Source organism: Xenopus laevis, chromosome 3S (assembly GCF_017654675.1).
Source record: "Xenopus laevis strain J_2021 chromosome 3S, Xenopus_laevis_v10.1, whole genome shotgun sequence".
Taxonomy (NCBI): Eukaryota; Metazoa; Chordata; class Amphibia; order Anura; family Pipidae; genus Xenopus; species Xenopus laevis.
The window spans coordinates 42,006,231-42,030,329 of NC_054376.1; the positions used below are offsets into that span (position 1 = coordinate 42,006,231).

The window sequence follows — 24,099 nt, forward strand, 5'->3', positions numbered from 1 at the left end:
AAAGCCATCTGATTGCAATTAGAAATATTCAGCGTCACACTAAGCATATAAATGGAAAAGCCCAGGAAATAATTTGCAGGTATTTACAGCAAATTGGATTCTACTGTGTTTGTTGTTTAATGTATTTGTTGTTGTTGTCCTCCACATTGGAAACTTTAATACATTGGGGCTAACAAGATAGGTTATTGATTTGCTTATTCCAATTGCACAGGTATCATTTTAGCTATAAGCATTTAAAAGTAACTAAAAGCATAGCACGTAATGTAGAGAAATTTTTAGAAGAGCCCTGATGACATTGTACTTAGATTTCTAATGTTTTATTCCTATATTTTTACTTTCTAATAACAATGCTGTTCAATAGTGATGGGCAAATGTATTCGCCTGGAGCGAATTCATGGCGAATTCCCGTGATTCACCGCCGGTGAAAAAAATGGATGCCGGCACATTATTGCCGGCGCCGTTTTGCGTTTTTCTACGCCGTTTCGGGAATTTTTCGATGAATCTCCCCAAATTCGCCCATCACTACTGTTTAACCTTACAAACAAAATCGATTTTAGCATTATATTTGTTGTGATTCATGCATGTTCGGATTCGATCTCTACACTATAAACTGGGTGAGTAAAAGAAATAACGTGGCATTACAGCAATATGACTCTGCAGAAGCCAATGTGTATATCAGCATAACTCATAATTGTGAGATACATATTAATCTGCTTTTAAAGGCACACTCAGTTCAGTTCTGTAATGAAGCTGGTCTCTCACAGGAGGCTGACCCACTGGGCTGAGGCAGGGCACTTTTTGTACTGACCCACCCAGGGACCTGAGTCCTGAAAGAGTGTCTTGTTGAGAAGTTGGTAACAACAGAAGTTTAGGAAGTCTAGGAAGATATGTGACAAGAAATATTTTGGAATCAGACACAACATCAAAGGGGTTATTTACTAAAGTCAGAATTTTTCTGGTCAGAGTTTTAAAGGGAAAATACCTTTTATCATGGAAAAAAATAAAAATTTTCTAGATTCATACCGAAGGCTGCTAAAAGTCCAAAATAAAAAATAAAAACTACTCCATCTGAAACCTGCCAAGTTCATGTAGAAGTCAATGGCAGATGTCCCTTTTACAACTGGAAGATCCAGTTGGCGTGAAAGTGATGTGTGCACCCAATTCTTTAGACACAATTACGATGTGCCTATTGATGGTAGCTATATGGGGGAGCAGGGGGTGCAATTGTACCAGAGACCACAACCCCTTTGAGCCCCCTGACAGTTCACATGGGCAAGAAAATTCTGAAAAAAAAGCTTCAGGAGGTGGGTGGGCGGATCTGGCTGCACAGTCTGCACCCGGGCCCTCTACCCCATAGTTATGTTACTGGGTAGCTCCATGGTTCCCGTGTGCCAAATGGCACAACAGCACTTGATTCAGAACAGGAGAAAGGTGAGTGCAACTATATGTAAGCACCAGGAACACATTTTTATGTACCTTAGTTAAAGTTTATGAATGGGATTTCACATGCCAGGGAATTTATGCAAATGCAACTGCCTTTGAGATTTTAAATGACCCCTGTACTGTTTTGTCATCAACACTGATTTATGATAGTTATCATCAAGTACAAGGCACTGGCTTATTACGTAAAAAAATGGAAAATTCCCCATTTTTAGAGCTTTCTAGATGATGTGTTTACAGATAATAGATCCAATACCTGGACAGGATTTTGTGCGTCACATTAACAGTTTTACATCATAAGATAATGTTGCTAGTCTGTGCCTGAAGGGTACTTATATCTATTCACTTCTTATTTAAAAGGAAGAAACAACAGCCTGACAGAAAACAGTTCCATCCTAAAGTGCTGGCTCTTCCTGAAAACACATGACTAGGTAAAATGACCTGAGATGGTGCCTACACACCAATATTATAACTAAAAAAAATACACTTGCTGGTTCAGGAATTAAATTTTACATGGTAGAGTGGATTATTTGCAGTGTAATTTAGAAATAAAAACTACATTATAAAAATCATGACAGAATCCCTTTAAAGGAACAGTTCAGTGTGAAAATAAAAGCTGGATAAATAGATAGGCTGTGCAGAATAAAAAATGTTTCTAATATAGTTAGTTAGGCAAAAATGTAATGTATAAAGGCTGGAGTGACTGGATGTCTAACATAATAGCCAGAACACTACTTCCTGCTTTTCAGCTCTCTAACTCTGAGTTAGTCAGCGACTTGAAGGGGGGCCAGATGGTACATTTCTGTTCAGTGAGTTTGCAATTGATCCTCAGTATTCAGCTCAGATTCAGAAGCAACAGATAAGACCCATGTGCCCCCCCCCCAAGTCTCTGATTGGTTACTGCCTGGTAACCAGGGTAACCAGTCAGTGTAAACCAAGAGAGCTGAAAAGCAGGAAGTAGTGTTCTGGCTATTATGTTACACGTCCAGTCACTCCAGTCTTTATACATTACATTTTTGGCTAACTAACTATATTAGAAACATTTTTATTTTGTACAGCCTAAATATTTACCCAGTTTTTATTTTTACTGTGAACAATTCCTTTAAAGGGGTACTTTAGTATGTTATAGAATCATCTATTCCTAGCAAATTATTTATTATTTTTTTTTATAAATTATTTGTCTACCTCTTCAGCTTTTAAATGGGGGTCACTGGCACAGGCAGCCAAAAACTATTACTTTGTGAGACTACAATTTTAATACTATTGTTACTTTTTAATTACTTATCTTTCTATGTAGACCCTCTCCTATTCATATTCATCTCTCATTTTAACCACTGCCTGGGAAATACTACCCGTAAGACTCTAGCATCCAGATAGCTGCTAAAACACCAATTTGGAAAGCTGTTGAACAAAAAGCTAAATAACTGAAAAAAAATGACCAATTTAAAAAATTGCCTTGGACTATCAATGTCTACATCATACTAAAAAATTTATTTAAAGGTGAACACACAGCACCTTTAATTTTTTCAACTAACCGGAAACCACATTAACCAGAGGAATAGTCTGCAGTGGGTTAAGGGTTAAATGAGTAAACCTTAAAGGTAAGAAGATATTAAGTTAAATAAATGCAATAGAACCCACTACATGATTTGTAAAATGTTTTACTATTGTTTTCTTTGTAGTTGCTCTTCGTGATTTAATACATGATATAACAATGTACACCATTTTTAACATGAGCCCGACAATAAAAAATGGGAGATTTACAGAATGAAATTTTCTCGTCATTGTCATTTTATACATGAAAAAACAATGTTTTTTTCAGTTAGCTTTCACACGTGTTCATTTTAATAATGAGTAAGGTCTTTGGGACCTTAGCTGGGTTTGGAGCTTCAGAGCAAAAATATTCAGTACATACATAATTTGCAGGTATAAAACTTCCTACACTTCTGGAGTGACAGGGATGTAGATGTAAGTGGGGTGCAAAATTCATTTATAAAACCTTTCAAAAACCTTTATACAAAGATAAGAGCCACCTGAAAAGAGCAATGTTCAAAATGAGCTCAATCAATGGGGCTTGTGATAAAGAATTACCTGCCTATTGCATAATGCCCAAGTGTCGGACTGGGATATTTCGGGCCCACCAGGGCTACTGTCTGCCCCTCCCACAACAGTTGCAAGCTCCCCCGGCTGCACACCACATACCACATTTCCTCCTTGTTGGCCACAGTTCTCGTGGGGGGAGCAGGCATTGGTCTGCAGAGCCTACAAGGGCTGAGGCCCACTGGATTTGTTCCTGGTGTCCTGCCTGCCCCTCCCTGACTGCCCCATTATAGTATCATTTGTATTTTGAGTTCTATCCCCAGGGATGTCTTATTGTGTTCTAGGGCAAATACCCTTGCTGTCCTGCTCTAAAATCGATCGTGACAATAGAGAAAGAGCAGTTGGGTAATCACCGCATAAAGCAAAACTTGCAGTAATACATTATATTTCATTTACCTGATTTTTAATGCAAGTGTCTGGTTGTGTCTCCATATATATGGGACTGGTTTGGTTCTGTACTTAATGCTTTCATTACTTCTGCCTGCAGAACCTGAAGCAGACGAGTCATTATGTATCAGTTCAACTCTGAAAAAAGTAAAAGAAGAAACACTCAGTTAGATTTCAAAGCAGAGATGCTGTACTGGACACATACTGTACATTCTGCAGGGTCCATAAATACCATTTCGTTTCTATTACTACTGCTTCTAATGACTGAGCTGTCTTGCAAAGCCACGTGTATAAATAATATGTTAATCAATTCCATGTTTTTTTCATTTTAGAAAGAAACCCAGTAGTTCAACTTTTCAAAAAGGTGAGTTTAACCAGAATATGATGTGTTTTTTTTTTTTTAATTCCAGTTCTGCCATTGTGTAACTGCTGAGCTGAACTTTGGAAAATGTGTTTTTTCTTTGCATTGCAGATAAAACCGTTTGCGTCAGAGGTTCAGTGCAAGGCTAGAGTTTTATAAGTAATTCTGTACTGAAAATAACACAGGAATTTTGGTTTAATACCCAACTGAAGGCCACTGAAAATGTATTCTGATATGCTGTAAAATGTAGCAGTGGCACAATATAAACGTTCTTTTCATCTTTAGATTACGGTCATACCATTTTGGCCATGACAAGAACTGTTTGGAGCAAATTAAAATCCCCACAACTACATAAAGCAACACCTATTCCTATAGCGGCATGTTTAATATCATGCAATATCATACCCACATACTTTGTTTTTTGCCTAATTAGAATACTTTATGGAATTTTGATGATGGTTTTATTATACTTTACATTTATTAGGGTAAGTGGCTTTTATCTGTATGTGACAATTATATTGTAAACAAACATATGACGTGTCTGCATTGTGGTCTTATTTTTTAAAGTGCAGCATGGGTGTACATTTTCTGTTTTTCGGATAGAATTTATCAAAGGATGAACACTTACAGTCACCTCCATGAATCAGTGGCTCTGTTGAAAAATATTCCCCCTTTATAAGGCATTCATGTGATTTCTTTTGTGAAAAGAATGGGCAGTAAACCAACTGATCAGCTTTAATGAACAAACTGACCATGTTGTCAACTTGGTACTCAATCTCCACTGTTTTGTTTATGACAGTTGCATAATGTCTAGTCATAATGACCTCTGTAGTTAAAGACTTATTCTTTATGAACCATCTGCTCAAGTTATTCCCAATATATTGTATATTGTAGAAGATGTAATGGTGAGCTCATACCCATGTAAAATATGGCTTCAACTCATAACTGTTTAACAGTGATGTCACATTCAATAACTATAAAACCATCAAGTAGAAGATGTAATGGTGAGCTTATACCCATATACAATGATATCCACACAGAGGCCAATGATGTCACAACCAGTTGTTTCAATTATAACATTTTATACAGCAAGGCAAATAAAACAGCTTCTGGCTAAATAACTTTTTCATTGTCCACGCTGCTCACTCGGCTCACTCACTGGCACCTAAGGGATACCGAACACCTAAGTGTCCAAGCAACTTGTCATACATTGACAATTGTTCTCCATCACCAAGTGGGTTATTTATCAAGGTCCGAATTTATCTCAGTATTTCTAATATTCAACTTCGAGCAACTCTGAATTACCGAATAGAGCCTTATTTAAGAAGAAAAAAGCCCTAAAAAATAGGGTCAGACAAAACTCCGAATTGTTCTAAGTTTTCCAGAAAAAACTAAAAAATTTTTGGAGTTTTATGCTCCGAGCCTCCGAATCCCCAAAAGCATCAGATATTTGTACAGAGATCAACGCAGACACTGGGACCTTCCCCTTTGACTTATACAGGACCTTAAAGGGATACTGTCATGGGAAAAAAAAAATTTTTCAAAATGAATCAGTTAATAGTGCTGCTTCAGCAGAATTCTGCACTGAAATCCATTTCTCAAAAGAGCAAACAGATTATTTTATATTCAATTTTGAAATCTGACATGGGGCTAGACATTTTGTCAATTTCCCAGCTGCCCCATGTCATGTGACTTGTGCCTGCACTTCAGGAGAGAAATGGTTTTTGGCAGGCTGCTGTTTTTCCTTCTCAATGTAACTGAATGTGTCCCAGTGGGACATGGGTTTTTACTATTGAGTGTTGTTCTTAGATCTACCAGGCAGCTGTTATCTTGTGTTAGGGAGCTGCTATCTGGTTACCTTCCCATTGTTCTGTTATTAGGCTGCTGGGGGGGGGGGGGGAAAGGGAGGGGGTGATATCACTCCAACTTGCAGTACAGCAGTAAAGAGTGATTGAAGTTTATCAGAGCACAAGTCACATGACTTGGGGCAGCTGGGAAATTGACAATATGTCTAGCCCCATGTCAGATTTCAAAATTGAATATAAAAAAATCTGTTTGCTCTTTTGAGAAATGGATTTCAGTGCAGAATTCTGCTGGAGCAGCACTATTAACTGATTCATTTTGAAAAAAATTTTTTTTCCCATGACAGTATCCCTTTAAGAGTTTTTATATGCCCGGGTTTCGGATTCAGAGTTTTCATACCATCGGACTTTAATAAATCCAGAAAAATCTGAATTTTTCGGATTTCGAGTATTTGGAGCTTAATAAATAACTCCCCAAGTGTATGCTTTAAATGTCAAATAACGGTATGCTATGTGACCTGTCTTTGGATGAAAATCACGACGGAAAGAAAGAGAAGAGGGGTATTATTAACAACTAGTTGTTCAACGACAGATAGGCAGCTTATTTTATTCTTCAGCATAAGTCACTATTATCAGACCCTGGAATTGCTCCTGGGATCCCCCAGCGACTGCCCAATGATGTATGGGGTTCTAAAGGAGAATAATAATATTATGGTTAGAGCCAACTTTGTTTTGACATAGCACATTGCAGCTCACCACGATACAGCATTTTTCAGTGGAAAAAAGTATGGTAATAGGCAATAGATAAATCTGCCAAAAGGTAAATCTGCTACAAATGGAGCAAAATTTGCCATGGGCCTGTAACCCATAGTCATCTGATGTAACCCATAGCTACTGTGATAATAGCTCTTATTTTCTAACTTTATTAGACCTGTAAAACCTAACTGCCATGTCTCTGTTCCATCCACTTCAAATTTGTCTCTTCACAATATTGTATTCTGGGGTGCTAGGTTTGATTCCAGAGAAGAGTTTGTATGTTCACCCAGTACTTGTCTTCCAGGTACACCAGTTTTCCCTCTACACTCCCAAAAATGTACAGGCAGGTTAACTTGCTCCTGATAAAATTGACCATAATGTGTATGAATATGGCAGGGACTGGCAACTATAAACTCCAATGGGGCAGTGACTGATATGTTTAGTGTATAATGTCTATAAATCTCTGCTGAATATGGTGTGCTGTAAAAATGAAGAATAATTGTAATAATACAGGCCCAAACCTGATATTTCTAATGATGAAAAGGTGCTGCTGGACTTTTTACTGGTATTAAGATTGTCTTTTTAAACAAGACACATGAGAGTAATATAATCATTATGTATCAGTCTGGGAATATTATTAATAGCACTTCTGTCTATAAACCTGAAGTGCACGGCTATCTGAGATCATGTTGCTTATACAAATAGTTTAGGTGCCTGAAAGCATCTGGATAAGAGCTGGAGATCACATATATCCACATTTAGAATCAGCTGCCTCCTTCTGCAGGAAAATAAAGAGCACACTTTTGTATTTCCACTGGCACCCTGTTCAGGAACCATTGTTGTTGATGATACTGATGATTTATGCACACCGTATTAAACAGTGTTTTTGAAAGCAGCAGCAATCCTGTGTTCGGCTAGGTGTTAAAATTCTTGGCTAATATTTGATGGTACTTGTAGACAGTTATTACAACACATTCCTATAATTGATAGGATTGTGTCAGTATTATTAGTAAAAGATGGTAGAGGCTATTATTCTTTAAATGCACCCCCTCATCGCAGTGGAATCTACAGGTCAGACATTGCAACATAATTTAACTTATTATGGAGAGTTGGCTTTGTCAATCAATCTGATTATGCACACAATGCAGTTTTTGGCATATTCTGGTTGTTTTTTTTTTTATTATAGAAATTGCAGAGATGAATGGGTAATTCCATGTTGTGCCCTCTCAGGCACAACTGGACATTTCAGGATCCTGCAGCAAAATATTTTTCGGTTATTAGTCTCTTTTGATTAAGGGCATTACCCCAAATTCAGAGATGTTAGTTAGCCCCCATATCATTAAGATGATAACGACCCACTCCTGGCATTTTAAAATCCTTATTCAGTGGCATAAATACCAAGGAAGTTACCTCTTCACTATTATAATACATTTACTGACAATTATTATGTGCTTGGCCAACCGACTACTAATACATGCTAAAAGCCCATAAATACTATAGACCTATAGTAAATCCAACTTCATTTAATATTCATTTAGTCCTTGGTCCTTGTATAAGATCATGGGAAGCTAGTTCATTTATCGATTGGATCATTCGGAAGGATGAATTTAGAACAAGGCAGCACAATAAAAGAAGTGCAATTATAAATGCTTGTTCTGTTAACTACTTTATTATTGGAGCCTGTATGTTCACACAGGGGCTCTGCACCAATGAGGTGAGCTTCCTGCTGGTAACTTTAAGAGCCAAATTTCCAGTTTTCTAACTCTATAACCTGTCCCTGTTTAGGCCACAATGCCCAAGGGTATCTAATCTCTACTTGGATGTTGCAACGCTACCATAGATTAAAACTCTCTAAAGCTGGCCATAGACGCAACGATCAGATCGTACGAATCGTGGATTTGTACGATTTTCGGACCATGTGTGGAGAGTCTCGACATTTTTCGTCCGGTGGAGATCGGTCGTTTTTTTTCGTTCGGTGGAGATCGGTCGTTTGGTCGATCAGACAGGTTAGAAAATTTCTGCATGTATTGCCGATTGTACGATTTTCAGTGGGAGACTGTCACTAGCTTTGTCAGACATAACTATCGAACGATTGCTGTCAGGGGCAGAACATCGGCTGATCTGTTCTTTTACTACTTTATTTGATCTGAATGGTAAGACTTTGATCTGAATGGTTAGTGGAGGGTCGGGATATGGGAAAGTCAGATTGTGCGTTAATTCGTACGATCGAATCTTTGCGTCTATGGCCAGCTTTAAGCAGAAATCGTTCTCTTTCCTCCAACTAACACCCATAACATCCTGGAAGTATCTATCATAGTTAACAATTCAACTATCGCCTGTCTCCCCAGGCCCGGTGCCTTGGAGTTATCCTAGATTCTGCCCTGTCCTTCACTCCTCATATTTAATCACTTTTTACCTAAGGAACATGTCCAAAATATGATCATTTATCACCCAAGATGCCGCCAAGATTCTTATTCACTCTCTCTCATCATATCACGTCTAGACTACTGTAAATTAATTGGCCTTCCCCACCAGAGACTGTCACCTCTCCAGTCCATATTGAACAGTGCCGCCAGGCTTATACACCTCAGCAACTGCTCCTCCTCTGCCATGCCACTCTACCAATCCCTACACTGGCTTCCTCTACCTTTCAGAATAAAATTCAAACTAATGCCCCTAACATTCAAATCACTTCATAACTCTGCCCCTCCCTTCATCTCTGAACTCATCTCTACAGTATATACTCACCCAACCGCTAACTACGCTCCTCTACTGACTTTCTCTTCAACTCTTCTCTCATTACCTCCTCACATGCTCGCATTCAAGACTTTGCAAGGGCTGCACCCCTCCTCTGGAATTCTCTCCCACAGTCTGTCCGACTTTCTCTCAACCTTTCAGCTTTCAAAAGATCTCTTAAAACACAGTTATTTGGAAAAGCCTACCCTCATTCTGTTTAGCTACCAAATGCAATACCCTATGCTACATCTTTCACCTACTTTCACCAGCTTGCCCACTCCCACACCTTATGTTTCTTTCCTTTACCCTTTAGTAAGTTCTTTTGCACAGGGCCTTCATCACCTGTTGTACTGGTATTGGTCATGATGTATGTAACTCTGTATGTTCTATGTATGTAATTCATGTGATTTCACACATTTATCTTACAGTGCTGCAATATGTTGGTGCTCTACAAAAACATTTTAATAATAATAATTATCCCACCAACACTATTACCTCTTCTTGGGCACACTATAGAGAACTGTATTTAGTATTTTTAACTACCAGTGGAGCAGAGAGTATGACCTGTGAACACCACAGCGCTGTAGGGATTTTGATGGCAAGAGGGCCCTAATGCAACTTTTGCGCCTGGAAGCCTTGAGTTCAACCACTTACCTTAATACAATCAAGTAAGGAGGAATATGTTAAATCCAGGGCTAGACCATTATCACCCTAATTGTGTGCAGTGCTGTGAAATATGTTAGCGCTCTAAAAATACATGTTAAAAATAACAGTAATAATAATAATGGGGATTAGTAGATATCTCAGCAAAAGTGAAACAGTCTAGTTGTGTGGCTTTTCATGAGCAACTGTCGTAGTAGAAATTTGCTCAGCCAGCTGCAGCCATCCCCCTGTGTGATTAACTCTGCAATGTAATCACGGCGCAGCTACTGAGTGAAGCACACTCAGCAAGCACAAAATTCACCTGTTCAAAATGAGTCCTCAATCAGTTCTTTTCATAAGACTCTTTCCTTTCTCCTGACTTGGGTAATGAATTACAATCTACTCGGGGAAAGTATTTCCTTTTCCATCTGTTTTTGCCTCAGAAGATTTAAAACCAATTCACTTCCCCCTCAATCTGTGTTTTTTGAAAAGGCAAATTCTTATGTTTTTTCTTCCTTCACATCACTTTGTCACAGCAGGGAACAATGGTCAGAGATGCCTGAAGAGAGATGTGCTGCTGTTACCCCTACTGAGAGACAGTATGGTGCTCGGAATGAGAAAGGAGAATATTCCATCAGAAGTTTTATACTGACTTGTGTGGGAAATATAGAATTCTCTCCATTCACAAACAACTCGCCAAATGAGCAGATCTTAAGGTATATGGCTTCCTTAATGATGTCTGCACTTTAAGTAATAACAAAAAATACATTATATAAATAATATCAGCATGTAAATTATCACATACTCTTTATTCTTTGTTGTGTCAATATTAATGATTATAATTAATCAGTGTGAAAATGGAAAAAAATATAATTGGTGCTCATTTGGCAAACTGAAGTAGCATTTGTAGCTGTTCTTGTAATTGCAAAATGACTGGTCTGAACCATCCATCTAATGAATGTCTTTCCAGCCTATAATACACCCTGAAAGTTTTAAAGAAACATCTAAGAGTAAATTGAGGATGGGCTCTAATTACGCAGAACATAGAATTTAGTGACAGAGAGTCCGCCACAAAGTCGTTTTTCTGCCAACGCGGTTTCTAGAGTAATTTTTCAAAGTCAGAAATGATTAAAGCTGTAAAGGCTAAAAGGAAGCAGTCAACAGATATATGTTCTTAAATATCATTTTTATGTCAAATTAAAGGCTAATGACAAGGTACCAAAGCAAGGAAAATTATATAGGGGGAATGATGTGAAAATCTGTCAGATAAAGTCTCGAGCTGAAATTGAGGTGAAAAATTAAAGGAAGCAGCAGTGCAATGTGGTCATTTGAGAATGCAGTATATAGAAAAAAGGGTTTCCATGTGACATAACATGACATAAGGATAAGGGCAGCCAAAAATAATTAGGCCCCATTGCAAAAACATTTAAGGGTCCATCAGCTTTTAAGACCAAAACATTTTTCATAGTTGAATATTGAAACTCTTTATCAATCAGTGTCCGTGTCCCACTGGGCTCCCTATACCTTGTGAGCTCCCTGGCAGTCACAGGGTCTGTTTCTTTTATATTTAGACCCCTAGACACAATATTCCGTCCTCTTTCATCATGAACACATGTTGTGCTATAGTATCAGTATACTTGTATACTGTGCAAATCTAATGGAATACTTGCACTGTAAAACTATAAACTATAAAAACAATTATATAGAAGAGCTCAGCATACTTATATTTTGCAGGAGCCAGTCAGAGTAGGGTGGTTAAGGCTGTAAACTTTTTTGCTCCCCAAATGCAAGACTTACATATTTACAGTATGTAGTGGTCAAGAAAAGCAATCATTTTAGGTGTTAACAATACTGTGGAGTCAGCAAATGTTAAGATGGCCATACTTACCTCACCAAACAAGCAGATCATTGCCAGATTTGGCAATCTACACTCTGGGCCAAATTAGGTAGATTCAAGTGTACAGACGTAGGGGCAGATTTACTCAAAATTCACCAGCGACCGCTTTGCACCCATCGCTACACTTTGCCAGGCGAAAATTCGCTTAGACAACGCTCATTCATGCGATGTTTCGCTAGTGTTACTTCACCAATGTGAGTGATTGAAAGAGAAGATGCGCTAGTGTTAATTTGTGCCAAATTCGCTAGGAGTCTTGCGCTCAGGTTAATTTGCATACGGCGGGAAATTTAAAGTTGAATGGACGTATATGTTGCAGCAAATACATTATATTACACAAGTCCAGGGAACCTTAATAAAGACAATAGAGTTGTTATAATGCCCTACACATGAGCCCACTGTATAGTTAATGTTCCATATGTTTGAAAATGTATGGGGGAAAAAAAATTCCCCAAAAAAAATTGCAAGGACTTTTGCAGGCTATCACTCTGAAAAAAGGAAAATACACCATCATTTTTTGGATTTAGAAGGTTTTTCCACTAAAAAATATGATGTAAGTAACAGAAGATTGAGGAAGATCTCTGCACTCCATTGCACTTTGCCTGGTCTGAGCTGGTGAAGGCAAGTCTGGCGAAAGAGGTAATGGTCAGTAAAATCTGCATTTCATTGAATTTGCGGAGTAACGTCCATTCGCCAGAGCAAATTGTAGCCTGTCGATAGAGTGCGAATAGCGCCTATCTCTTTCGCTAGCAAAGTGACACCTGCGCCCATTAGTAAATTGGATGATGTCCCTGTGCGCGGTAATGATAGCGAATTGATGCTAGCATTAACCACTTCTAGCTCACCTATGTTCCACTTGAAGGGCCTGATATTTGGGATGGGACACTTCCTAGTTGACTATATCTACTGTTTGATTATTAACCCTCTGATGGGTAAAGCATGGTGTATGTAACTACTGAGTAACTGAACTAAATTTATATTAATTATCCTCCTGAAAGTTGTGCTACAGTTCTGTAAATAAAGAGTTATCTTGCTTTAAGAACCACTGGTGCCCAGCTGATTTGCTCAACCTGATGGTTGTAGTTCTGTTATACCCTTTTTCAAACCATAAGCAAGGGTCCATCCCCAGTGATACAGAGTCACGGGTATATTGATTTGCGTGGTAAACAGATCCTGTATAAGAGCAATCGCAGTTATCTATCACCTTACAATAATAATGATAATGTTGCAATTCCTACATTGGCACTACGAAAGGAAAAAATTAAACATTTAAAAGTGCCCTTTAGTATACATCCAGAATTCTGCAAAGCCTTCACTCATATTATCCTCAATACTTTTTTGAATTTTATTCATTTTTCCTTGTCATTTGTATTATAAAATCAACATTTTAGAAGATATTTTGTTAGAACTTCAATAAACAAACCCTGGATCATTGATTACGCTGGAGGATTCCCCATCAGCCTCTGTATTCCTGAAAATGTCATTTGCAATTTTTGCAGATCAGAATTGCAAAGCAAATTCTGACACAGAAGATATAAAGCACCTCTTTACGGAGCACTTCACTGATAGGATAAATGAAAAGATGGACATGGAGAGTGCTTACCGTTATTACCAAGAAAAAGAATCTTAAGACAGAATGCAAGCAGATTAATAACTTGCCTTGAAGCCAAAACAAATGAACAAAAATCTAATTTACAAACCTATTAGATTTGATATGTACGTTTCCCACAGCTGATCTGATTGTGCCGCTCCCTCCAGTGCTCCTGCAAGACAAAGGCGATACATTATTTATTAAGCTGTGTTATTGTCTGCAAGCTTTGGTTTCACAATCAAGTCATCCCATAAAGAAAGCTTAGCAAAACCTGGTTATATTCTAATTCCCTGGCAGACTAGACTGGAGCATGCTGTATGCACTCGACATAAAATGTAATCAGCGACTGTCACAGGTAATATTCAGTACAAATATTCAGAACATATAAAGTAAATACATCATTAACTTTGCTTTAACGTATCAAACATAAAACATTAGAGAGATGAAATACACTAGTACCTACTCTGTACAGAGAAAACAAGATTTAGCGTGTAGCCTTCAGATTCTTCAGAAACAATACACAGGGATTTATATAACCAAAAAATGGCATATCCAGAAAACCAACCAAAATGGTTTTCCTTTCTGTCCTATCAATACAATTACTTACACAGCTCTGGTAAGTAAATTGCTTTACTGGCCTTTTTATTACATTGAGACACAGATTCCTTTGGAAGTCAATTTTAACCTCAGATATTAATGCTCAGGTATAATTTACTGTATATCATTATATTGTTTATTAAGTAAACATTTAAGTCTCTGGCACTAGAGTTGTTTTTTTAGCTTGTGCTGCCCCAAGCCATTATAGAAGGTGACACCTATAGGCAACCTAAAATGGTCAGTTTCCTGTATTTTCTCCAAAAATCTAATTTGGAAAGCGCACACCCAGAAGAATAATTGCTGAGGTGCCAATCCCATGGAGACTGACCAAATAAAGCCTCCCAATAAACATTATACCAAAAGGATTTATGGATTGCACACTCAGTCTTATATAAAAAGTCAAAAATGTATTGTATCAAAACACTTACATATTAGCAAGCTGCCCTACGCGTTTCAACCACCTTGTTGGTCTTCATTAGGGGAAAAACACACATCAAGTACAAAAAAGATATAAAAAAAATAAAACGGGCACTTGATGTGTGTTTTTCCCCTGATGAAGACCACCAAGGTGGTCGAAACGCGTAGGGCGGCTTGCTCATATGTAAGTGTATTGATACAATAAATTTTTGACTTTTTATGTGCAATCCATATATCCTTTTTGGTATCCTTTATTATCTCCAGCAGTACATCCATCTTAATTTCTCTTGGTCTAGTTCCACCCCAAATTTTATCTCCTGCTAAACCTCTTGAGCCCCCTGACCTAGCTTTGTACTTGAGGCAAGCAGACTGCTCTCCACTTTTCCTAACATGGTATAGATTTACTTTTGGCTGGGTGGGCGGCCTATTTAAAAAGTCAGAGCCAACTTTTTTAACATAATCTTTGTAGAACCAATCAGAGCCTGCTGTGCGTGAGATTCAATCAAAATGAATGAGAAATGGATTGAGTATTAAATTATCTAATGACTAATTAATTTATAAATTGTAATTCTGATGCATTGATTCCATAATTCCACCAGTTACAATCCAATCAGATGTTGCTAACCATGGTTTTAGTGCCCATGGGCAGAGCAATTTGGGGCAATGTTTGCACTCTGCATCTTGTGTGAGATTGAGTCAACTATCCTGGAATAAAATCACCTTATCTAGAAACACAGGCCTTCAGTAAGACAGCCCTGTTCAGCGCAATTACTGTACGTTGTATGCTGTCCCTTTATAAAAGGCCATAGCATTCCATAGCATCTCAGCCTACATTCTGATATACAGTATTATTTTATATATTATATATATTTTGAATATCCTTTACAAAGTATTGCAATTCTTCCCCCATTAATATTTTATTCAAGCTTCAAATTGTTATCTTTAACTCATGTTCGAGTTGATTTGTGTTCACACTTACTCGACCCCATAGCAAGAAAAGTTAAATTACATAATTAAGCTCCTAATAATATGTTAACATTATTATACATCATTTGCATTTTGATAATATATTAGAAACAGTAAAAGGGATTTTAATTATGGTTTTTTTTTGTGAAACAGAGTTCTTCCCACTTCTTTTCCTCCTGGCATGATAATTCGGCACTAAGCAACAGTAGACCCTTGAGAGCATTTGTTCTGATTCAATGGCTTTATTCAAGCTCATTGCCAATCTATGGGGCACATATATTAAAAATATGGCAATATGACAACCATCTTCAGCTTGATTAGGCAACAATTTGCAGTCTAAAGGTGGCCATACACGGATAGATCCGCTCGTTTGGCGATGTCGCCAAACGAGCGGATCTCCCTCCGATATGCCCACCTTGAGGTGGGCAATATCGGGCTGATCCGATCGTGGGCCCTAGGGCCCAACGATCGGATCCTAGCGTTCGCCAAACGGGCGGTCGGATCGCGGGACCGCATCAACGAACAGATGCGGCCGCGATCCGACGGGATTTTTAATCCCATCCGATCGAGATCTGGCCGACTTTCGGCCAGATCTCGATCGGGGAAGCCCGTCGGGGGCCCCCATACACGGGCCAATAAGCTGCCGACACGGTCTGTCGGCAGCTTTTATCGGCCCGTGTATGGCCACCTTAAGTTAATGTCTTCCCTGACAAGAGGAGAGAATATTAATTCAGAACCCTGTTCTCCAATGATTAAAAAGCTGCTTCATGGCTTCTTACTAAGCATTCACATTTAGAGTAATACAGGTATTTGACAAGCAACTCATGTAGGATACAATCTTCAGATGAGATATGTATGTATATTTAAAAGTGTATTTATTAATGGGTGAAAGTGAAAGTTCAACCTTTGATAAATATACCTTTAAAAATCCCATAGAAATGAATAGAGAGGCAGAATTTCACACTAGTCGACTATGGTGATCTCTAACTTCACTCTTTAATAAATATTCCCCTTTGTTTGGGGTTAGTGAGGTCAGAATTCAAAGAGCTTGTGTCAAACAAATCTCTAGTTCCTGAACTTCCATGACAAAGGCTTTAGAAGCTTAAAAGTAAGTTACTCTGCAGCCAACGCTGATGGAAGTATTGCTAAAGTACTATATATATATATGGCCTGCTAGATCTGATGCCTCCATAGTTATACTCCAGGCATTTTGGAATGTGAACATATAGAAATACAAACAGAAGCATTCATGTATCAGATATGGCCAACTTATTGCACTCTAATGGGGTTTTTTTATTAAAGTCTGAATGCAAAAAAAATAAAAAAAATGAGATTTATTATACCTCAAGGATGGAAAAAGTCAGAATATGAAAATCCTCCATCTATGACCTGCCGAGGTTGTATATAAGTCAATGGGAGAGGTCCCTATCCTATTTGAAAGTTTCTGTGGTCTGCGCTGGAATTAGCTCGAAAATCCGACTATTTCGGAATTTTCAAGCAAAAATCTGAACATTTCTGCAATTCGGGATAAAAACTGAAAAAATCGTACAATAACGATTTCTGCTCGATTATATCGAGTTTTTCCCTGATACAATTAAATTGTGCTTTTTAAATAACAAATAAGGTCAAATTGTGGATTCTAGTTTGGTCTGAGTTTTTTTTTAATAAAATTAACAAAAAAATTTGGATTTTGATAAATAACCCCCTAACTGTGCCAACATACAGCTTCCAGTATCCCGTGCCTCCAGCAGCAGAAGCTCATTTACTCAAGCTGAGCTTAAGCTGGGCACTGTGAACACATTAGGGTATTACTGGTTATTATTATCGCATAGTTAGTGTCAACCACCGCAGTGCTGTACAATAGATGGGTGTATATATTGAACATACAGATTTACATACAGTACAAAGCAGCCAATAACTGATACAAGCGGTAACAAGGGCCCTGCCCAAAAGAGCAACAAACAGTATAATACTGGGGTAACTGTTATTATCAGTATCATCATGGATGTTTTCAAACCTGTTGAAAGCTATCTATCCATTTTTATGAAGCTGTATCTTATATCTAATATTTGTTGCATGGATCCTTTCCAGCAGTGTCATAAAACAGGTTGAAATAATAGCCCAACTCATTATATGAGAATTGGGAGATTAGTGAATCCAGCAGTCATTTGGCATTGATGCCCGCCTTCAGGCAACAAAAAATATATTTTTCTAAACAATGTTTGTGCTTCTTCAATTTACTGCCTTTTATACACAAAGTGAAGTTTACGGACATGAAATGAATATTGCTGTTTTTTTAAATAGCCGTCATTTTAAATCCATACACAAAATTGTGCTTTGGGGATATAAATCACAATGAAATATCTGGAAAGAACATCAAAGGGCCTCAGCAATAATAACAGTAGGTGATGTTAACAGATTGATTGTCTGGCTAGTCATCAGATGATTAGATATCTTGCCAGAACTTTGAGTGGGTGAAATAAGTTAGCAGCAGAAAAATGGAATACAGTACAGGTATAGGACATATTATCCAGAATCTTTGGGACCTGGTGTTTTCCAAATAACAGGTCTTTCGCCGCCGGCGAATAAATTTGCAAAGAATTTGCCAAAAATAATTTGGATGTGTGTCTGAAAAGTCGCTCGCGTCAAAACTGTCGCGCGTCAACATTATTAGGACGCCCATTGACTTTAATTTGGGCATCAAAATTGATGTAAATTGCCGTGGACATCAAAATTGTTGCGGGCGTCAAAATTCGCGTTTTGCGAATTTCGTGGGTAATTTTGAGTGGGACAAATTTGCCCATCGTTGGTCTCCATACTTTGTGTACTAAAAAATCATTGCACATTAAACCAAATAGGATTTTTTAACATGCACCAAGGATTATTTATACCAGTAGCTTAGTTAGGATAAAGCACAAGGTACTGTTTTAGTATTACAGAGAAAAAGGAAATCATTTTTTAAAATTTTAATTGATTAAAATGGAGTCTACAGAAGATCGCCTAATAATTCTGGATAACGGATTTCCAGATAACAGACCCCACACATGTACAGGTATGGGACCTGTTATCCAGAATGCTTGGGACCTGGGGTTTTCCGGATAACAGATATTTTCGTAATTTGGATATTCATACCTTCGGGCAAATTTACTAAAGGATGACGTGACAAACGCGGGGCGAAAATTCGCCAAAGTGACGTCATTTCGGTTATTCGATGGCGTAACTTTGCTAGCGAAGGATATAGACTCGAGCGGTGCTTCGCTCCCTAACGCTTGGCGAATTTGTGCTCTGGCGAATGGACGTAACTGTGCAAATTCACTAAGATGCGGATTTTACTGAACGTTACCTCCAACGTTACTCCAGACTTGCCTTTGCCACCTCAGACCCGGCGAAGTGCAATAGAGTAGCACTAAAAAAATAGTTGAAAAGTCCCAAAAAACGCTAGTGTACCAGGGCAGCAAAAAGCCATTCCTTGTAACTTTTAGAGCAGAATTTCTGTTTTTTAAACCAGAAATTTGTCTCTTCTAGTGCAGAGAACGCTATTTGGTCCTGGATCCACCACTATTCTGTGGCATCTAAAAGGTCAATACTGTTACTTATTTACATATCACAAGTCTTGCTCTGAACTCCATTACAGTCAAATAATGTATTTGAAAACCACATCAAGGGAATGAATGGTAATATCAAAATGTACAGTGGGGCTACGTGTAACATGATCTGTATTCATTGGGATACTTTCGGATTGGAGAGTGCAAGAACATTTCCGTGCCCCTTTCTTTAATATTCCTCGCACTGCCGGAGAACCCAATACAGTTTATTGATTTGCTGCAGACTTGTTATTATATCTGTACACATCTCTGAAAAGAGTTATGTTAGAATCTATATGCTATTGATCACTTGTATGGTTGTATTTATTAGATTTCTGGGGAAAAATGAGCCGTTGCATTGTTAATGTTTATGATTGTGGAAAGAAATGAATAAACACATGCATTTGTGGCAGGGTATTTATTATATCTGTCTTAAGCTGCAACTGGTAATTGGTAAAGGATTTGTTTTTTGCTTGCAGTTTCCTCCCTATGTAAACTCAGTAGTACATATACACTGTATGCTGATAAGTAAACTATGACAACATAAAGGGTTAGGGCAGACGCGAAGATTCGGGGAGATTAGTCGCCCAGTGACAAATCTCCTCTTCTTCGGGGCGACTAATCTCCCTGAACTGCCTTCCTCTGCCTTCCCGTGTATAGAATGTAAATCGCCGATGGGATGGCACTCGGAGCGATCCGTTTTTCGAAGTCGCCCTAAGTTGCCTCACGAGGAAACTTCGAACGACTTTGGAAAACCAAGTGCTTTGAGTGCCATCCCACTGGCGATTTACATTCTAGCCGGCGGGAAGGCAGAGAAAGGCAGTTCGGGGAGATTAGTCGCCCCCGAAGAGGAGGAGGAGATTTGTCGCCGGGCGACTAATCTTCCCGAATCTTCGGGTCTGCCCTTACCCTTTATGTTGTCATATTTTACTTATCAGCATAATTTCCCCGAATCTGACCATTTATCTCTGCCCTAAGAGAATAATTTAATTTAATTGATTAACCCTTTCCGTGCTGGTAACCTCTGCCTCCTGTTGCCATTTAAACAACTGTGTAGCAGCTAGAGTGCCAGAACTATCACCTGCTTTTTTCAATTAATGCACCATAGATTTTAAATGCTATGGCACTTAAGAGGTTAATATAGGAGCAATATATCTCCAGTTCTTACAGATAATGTTCAGTCACTCACATAAGACCTTGCTAAAGTCTAATGCCCTTATCATACAATCTCACTTTAAAGTGATTTGGGTTGCTCGCCTTAAAGTTAAATGTTAGTATGTCCTATTCCTAGCAACTTTGCACTAGGTCATTATTTATTAAGTTCTTTCCCTTCCTCTTCTGACACTTTCCAGTATTTAAATTAGCGTTAAAAAAAAAAGCACAGCAGAAAAAGAAACTATTGCTCTTTGAGGCAACAATGTATTTGTTATTGTTACTTTTTATTACTTATCTTCCTCTTCTGTCCCTCTCCTATACTTATCCCAGTCTCTCACACAAACCACTCACTGGTTGCTAGGTAGGGAAAATCAGACCCTAGCAACCAGATAGCTGCTGAAATACCAAACTAGAGAGTTTGTGAACAAAAAAAAGCTAAATAACTGAAAAAACATTCAGAATTAAAAATGATGACCAATTGCAAACTGTCTCAGAATATCACTGTCTACAGCATACTACAGGGTAATCTAAAGGCCTTCAGGGGTGCAGCAGATGCAATTGCACCCAGGTCTGCGCCCACTCATGATTGTGTGGGCATGAACTTGACATAAACATTCTGGGAAGGGGAGACATGCAGGCATTACGGTGTTATGGTAGGCAATAATGACAGGGCTGGTCAGTGCCCCCTGACCCTTTAATCTGTAGTGGATTTTTTTTATGAGAAAAAAGAAAATAAACAAATCCTATTTACACAAAGTTTGCTTCTCTTGGAACATGTACAACAACATAATACTCTCTATAGAAGCAGAGAAGAGTGCAGAGTGCAGAAGAAAGGAACAATTTAAGAGAAAACTATTCCTCCTCTATCCCTATGAGCTTCTCAGCTATTGATGTTTCCTGTTGGAATCCCCAGTGTTGTAGCAGCTTTAAAGATTTTACTTTAAATAGATGTTTTTGCTACAGACGCCTGTAACAATCAGTTATAGCTTGGGCAGGTCATTATTTCCCTGTTTGTGAGCTTTTAGCCCCCATTCAGTTGCCATGGCAACTAAACCCTCAGTTGAGTCAGCCTCAAAAAAGGTGTGAATTAGTAAAAATTTCCTTAATCACGGTGATTTCCCACTAGATATATCCCCATATTATAACCTTGTCTAGTACAAGAATATTCAATTTATCCACCTTCACTCTGTAAAGATATGTAAGCAGCCTCTTTTTCTAGTATATTCCCTCCTCTAACTCCAAAGCATGAGCTCTTCTGAAAACAGAATATCTCCACTATTTATAATGTATCATTACAATTACATATATTACAAATTCCTGTGTGTATATTGTTCCTCGTTATTACTCACTTGCTTTTAAAGAGCAGATACTGTTACATGATGTTGCACAGTTGCTAATAAAATGTGGGATGAAAGCTCATAATGTAGTTAGAAAGGTCGGGCACATAAGGTTAAGGGTAGGAAATGTGGAATTAGGTTGATGAGTTGTAGTCTGAATTAGGTGCTCGGGCTGGCAGAGGGGGGTGATTTGAATTGAGGTTAGGAGAAGCAAAGAGAAAACAGCAGGACTTCAGTGATATTTTAAGATAGAGAGGAATAATGAGTGAAGAATGGGATAAGAAGGGCATCCTAAAGGACACAGACAATACTGCAGAACTTCTGTAGTATTTAGTGAGTACGAACTGCGAGGAATCCCTAGTCTGCTGGGTCACCAACCAACACAATAACAAATTATGAGTCAGCCCACCCATCATTCCACAGGCACAATCACAGTAAGCAACAGAGGACTCCCAGAAGTAACTTTAAAAATCCAGGGTCTCAATTACTATCATAACTACATTACTAATTAGTTCCATAGTGGACTAGTCAGGCAGGCCGGGCTAGCACAAGCAGGGTTCAAGAATAGACAGACAGGCCGGGTCAGGATTGGAGAGTGTAGAATAGTCAACAGGCAGGCAAGGGTCAGATTGGAGAGTTCAGAATAGGCAGCAGACAGGCAAGGGTCAATATCAATATAATTAAGCAGGATTCATGAGGAATAAACACCCAGGAGTTAAACACGTTAGACCTACAACGGGCAATGTGATGCATTCAAAAGACCCTTTAAATACATTTGAATTTTGCGCCATTGTGCAGTGACATCATCATAAACCCGGAAAATCACGGCCGCACGTGCCATAGGATAACCGGGAAGGAACCATGTGGCAGGCATCCTCGTCGGCCACTGGACCACCAGGCTAAGAGATTCTTACAAAGCCTCTCGGGGATTAATATATATCCTGAGTCCTTCTCCAGCTGTGTCCCCCTTTGCTTTAGGCAAGGTATTGTATCACCCAGGATAAACTATTTACTAAAAATTTCTCCTCGGTGGAGCTGATGCTATTATTTCTACCTACCCTAGCTAGCTTACAATTTCTAGAAGTGTGCTAGATGAAAATCTGCTATTAACTTTCTACACCTCATTCATGGGGTACCTGTTCCAAAACTTCTATAATATCTACTCCTCACTTCACTAGCTTCCTATCAACATGGAGTAAGCCCTATGTTTAGATGTTTAGATTGTTGTGGGTCTTTTATTATGCTGAATCCTTCCTGATATGATCTTCTTTCTTAGAAGTAGAGCCATTTACAGGCTTCTGCACCTCTACACCAAACAACCTTTGTAAGATTTTGAGTTTGTAGTTTAAACACATAATTTACTCTGCAGACTTCAATATGCTCAAATGTCCTTTATGGAGAAAATACAGTTAACATCATCAGACATTTCAATTTTGCAGTTAGACTAATAACAATATGTTCAATTCCCTGTTGGCCAGGCCAGCATCTAATTCCATTTTATTGAACATTACATCACAAATCCATATTCATAAGAAAATAATGTACAGGCTATTAATTGAATTGTATTTTTATTTCTATTCCTTATCGGCCGCTGGTGGAAAATAAAATTGTACATGTATTTTTTTTCTTTGTCAGGACCTATGATTTGTTGCCCGGCTTTCTGACAATCGTACATTACAACCGGTTCCACTATTCTATGAACACAAAACAAATAGACAGTCTAATCCATTCATCAAGATTATGGATGGTTTATTCATTGGTTCACAATTTAATTTTCATAAAAAAACGTGTGCATATAAACAACAACTCTTCTCAGTTTATTTTCTTAATAGTGATTTTTGCCTTGGAATATTTTGCTTTTAATGAGTTACCTGTTTTAAAGGGACACTATCATAATTATCATTCTGCTTTTAACCCATCTCTATCGTTCAAAAATATAACTGGTTGCTATTTTTAATAATTGTAACTATTAAATGATTTAATAACTGCGATGTTAGTAATATCAGTGCTGTTAGTTAGTCCTACCTGGCTGCCCAGACTTACTTTCTGAATATCAAAGAAAAGTACTTAATTGTGCTGCATGAAAACAAGAAGCCGTCTTAGTGCACCTCAATACATATGTATTTTTATTTTCAGCTGTTACAATTGCTCAGGCATAACTTGCTTGTGAGAGTATGTTGAGTGTATTCATTGTGAGACAGGAGATGTTAATTCCAAATATTGGCATTTTTATAATGAGCAGTTATCTCTATGAATGTGCAAAGACAGAGAAGGATTACAGCAGTGCCTATGAGTATTTCCACTTTCTAAACTCCGTTTATATGGGTTTAAAAT

The 24,099-nt window shown here is 38.2% G+C and overlaps 1 protein-coding gene across 1 annotated transcript in view; it reads right to left on the bottom strand.

The window, feature by feature from the left end:
- The window catches only part of st8sia2.S (ST8 alpha-N-acetyl-neuraminide alpha-2,8-sialyltransferase 2 S homeolog), a 98,421-nt gene that overhangs the window by 23,195 nt on the left and 51,127 nt on the right, over window positions 1–24,099 (bottom strand). The window contains exons 2-3 of the mRNA XM_018255305.2: window positions 13,819–13,881; window positions 3,937–4,065 (exon numbers count right to left, since the gene is read on the bottom strand). Coding sequence (XP_018110794.1) covers window positions 3,937–4,065; window positions 13,819–13,881 — 192 coding nt within the window. The remainder of the gene's footprint in view (window positions 1–3,936; window positions 4,066–13,818; window positions 13,882–24,099) is intronic.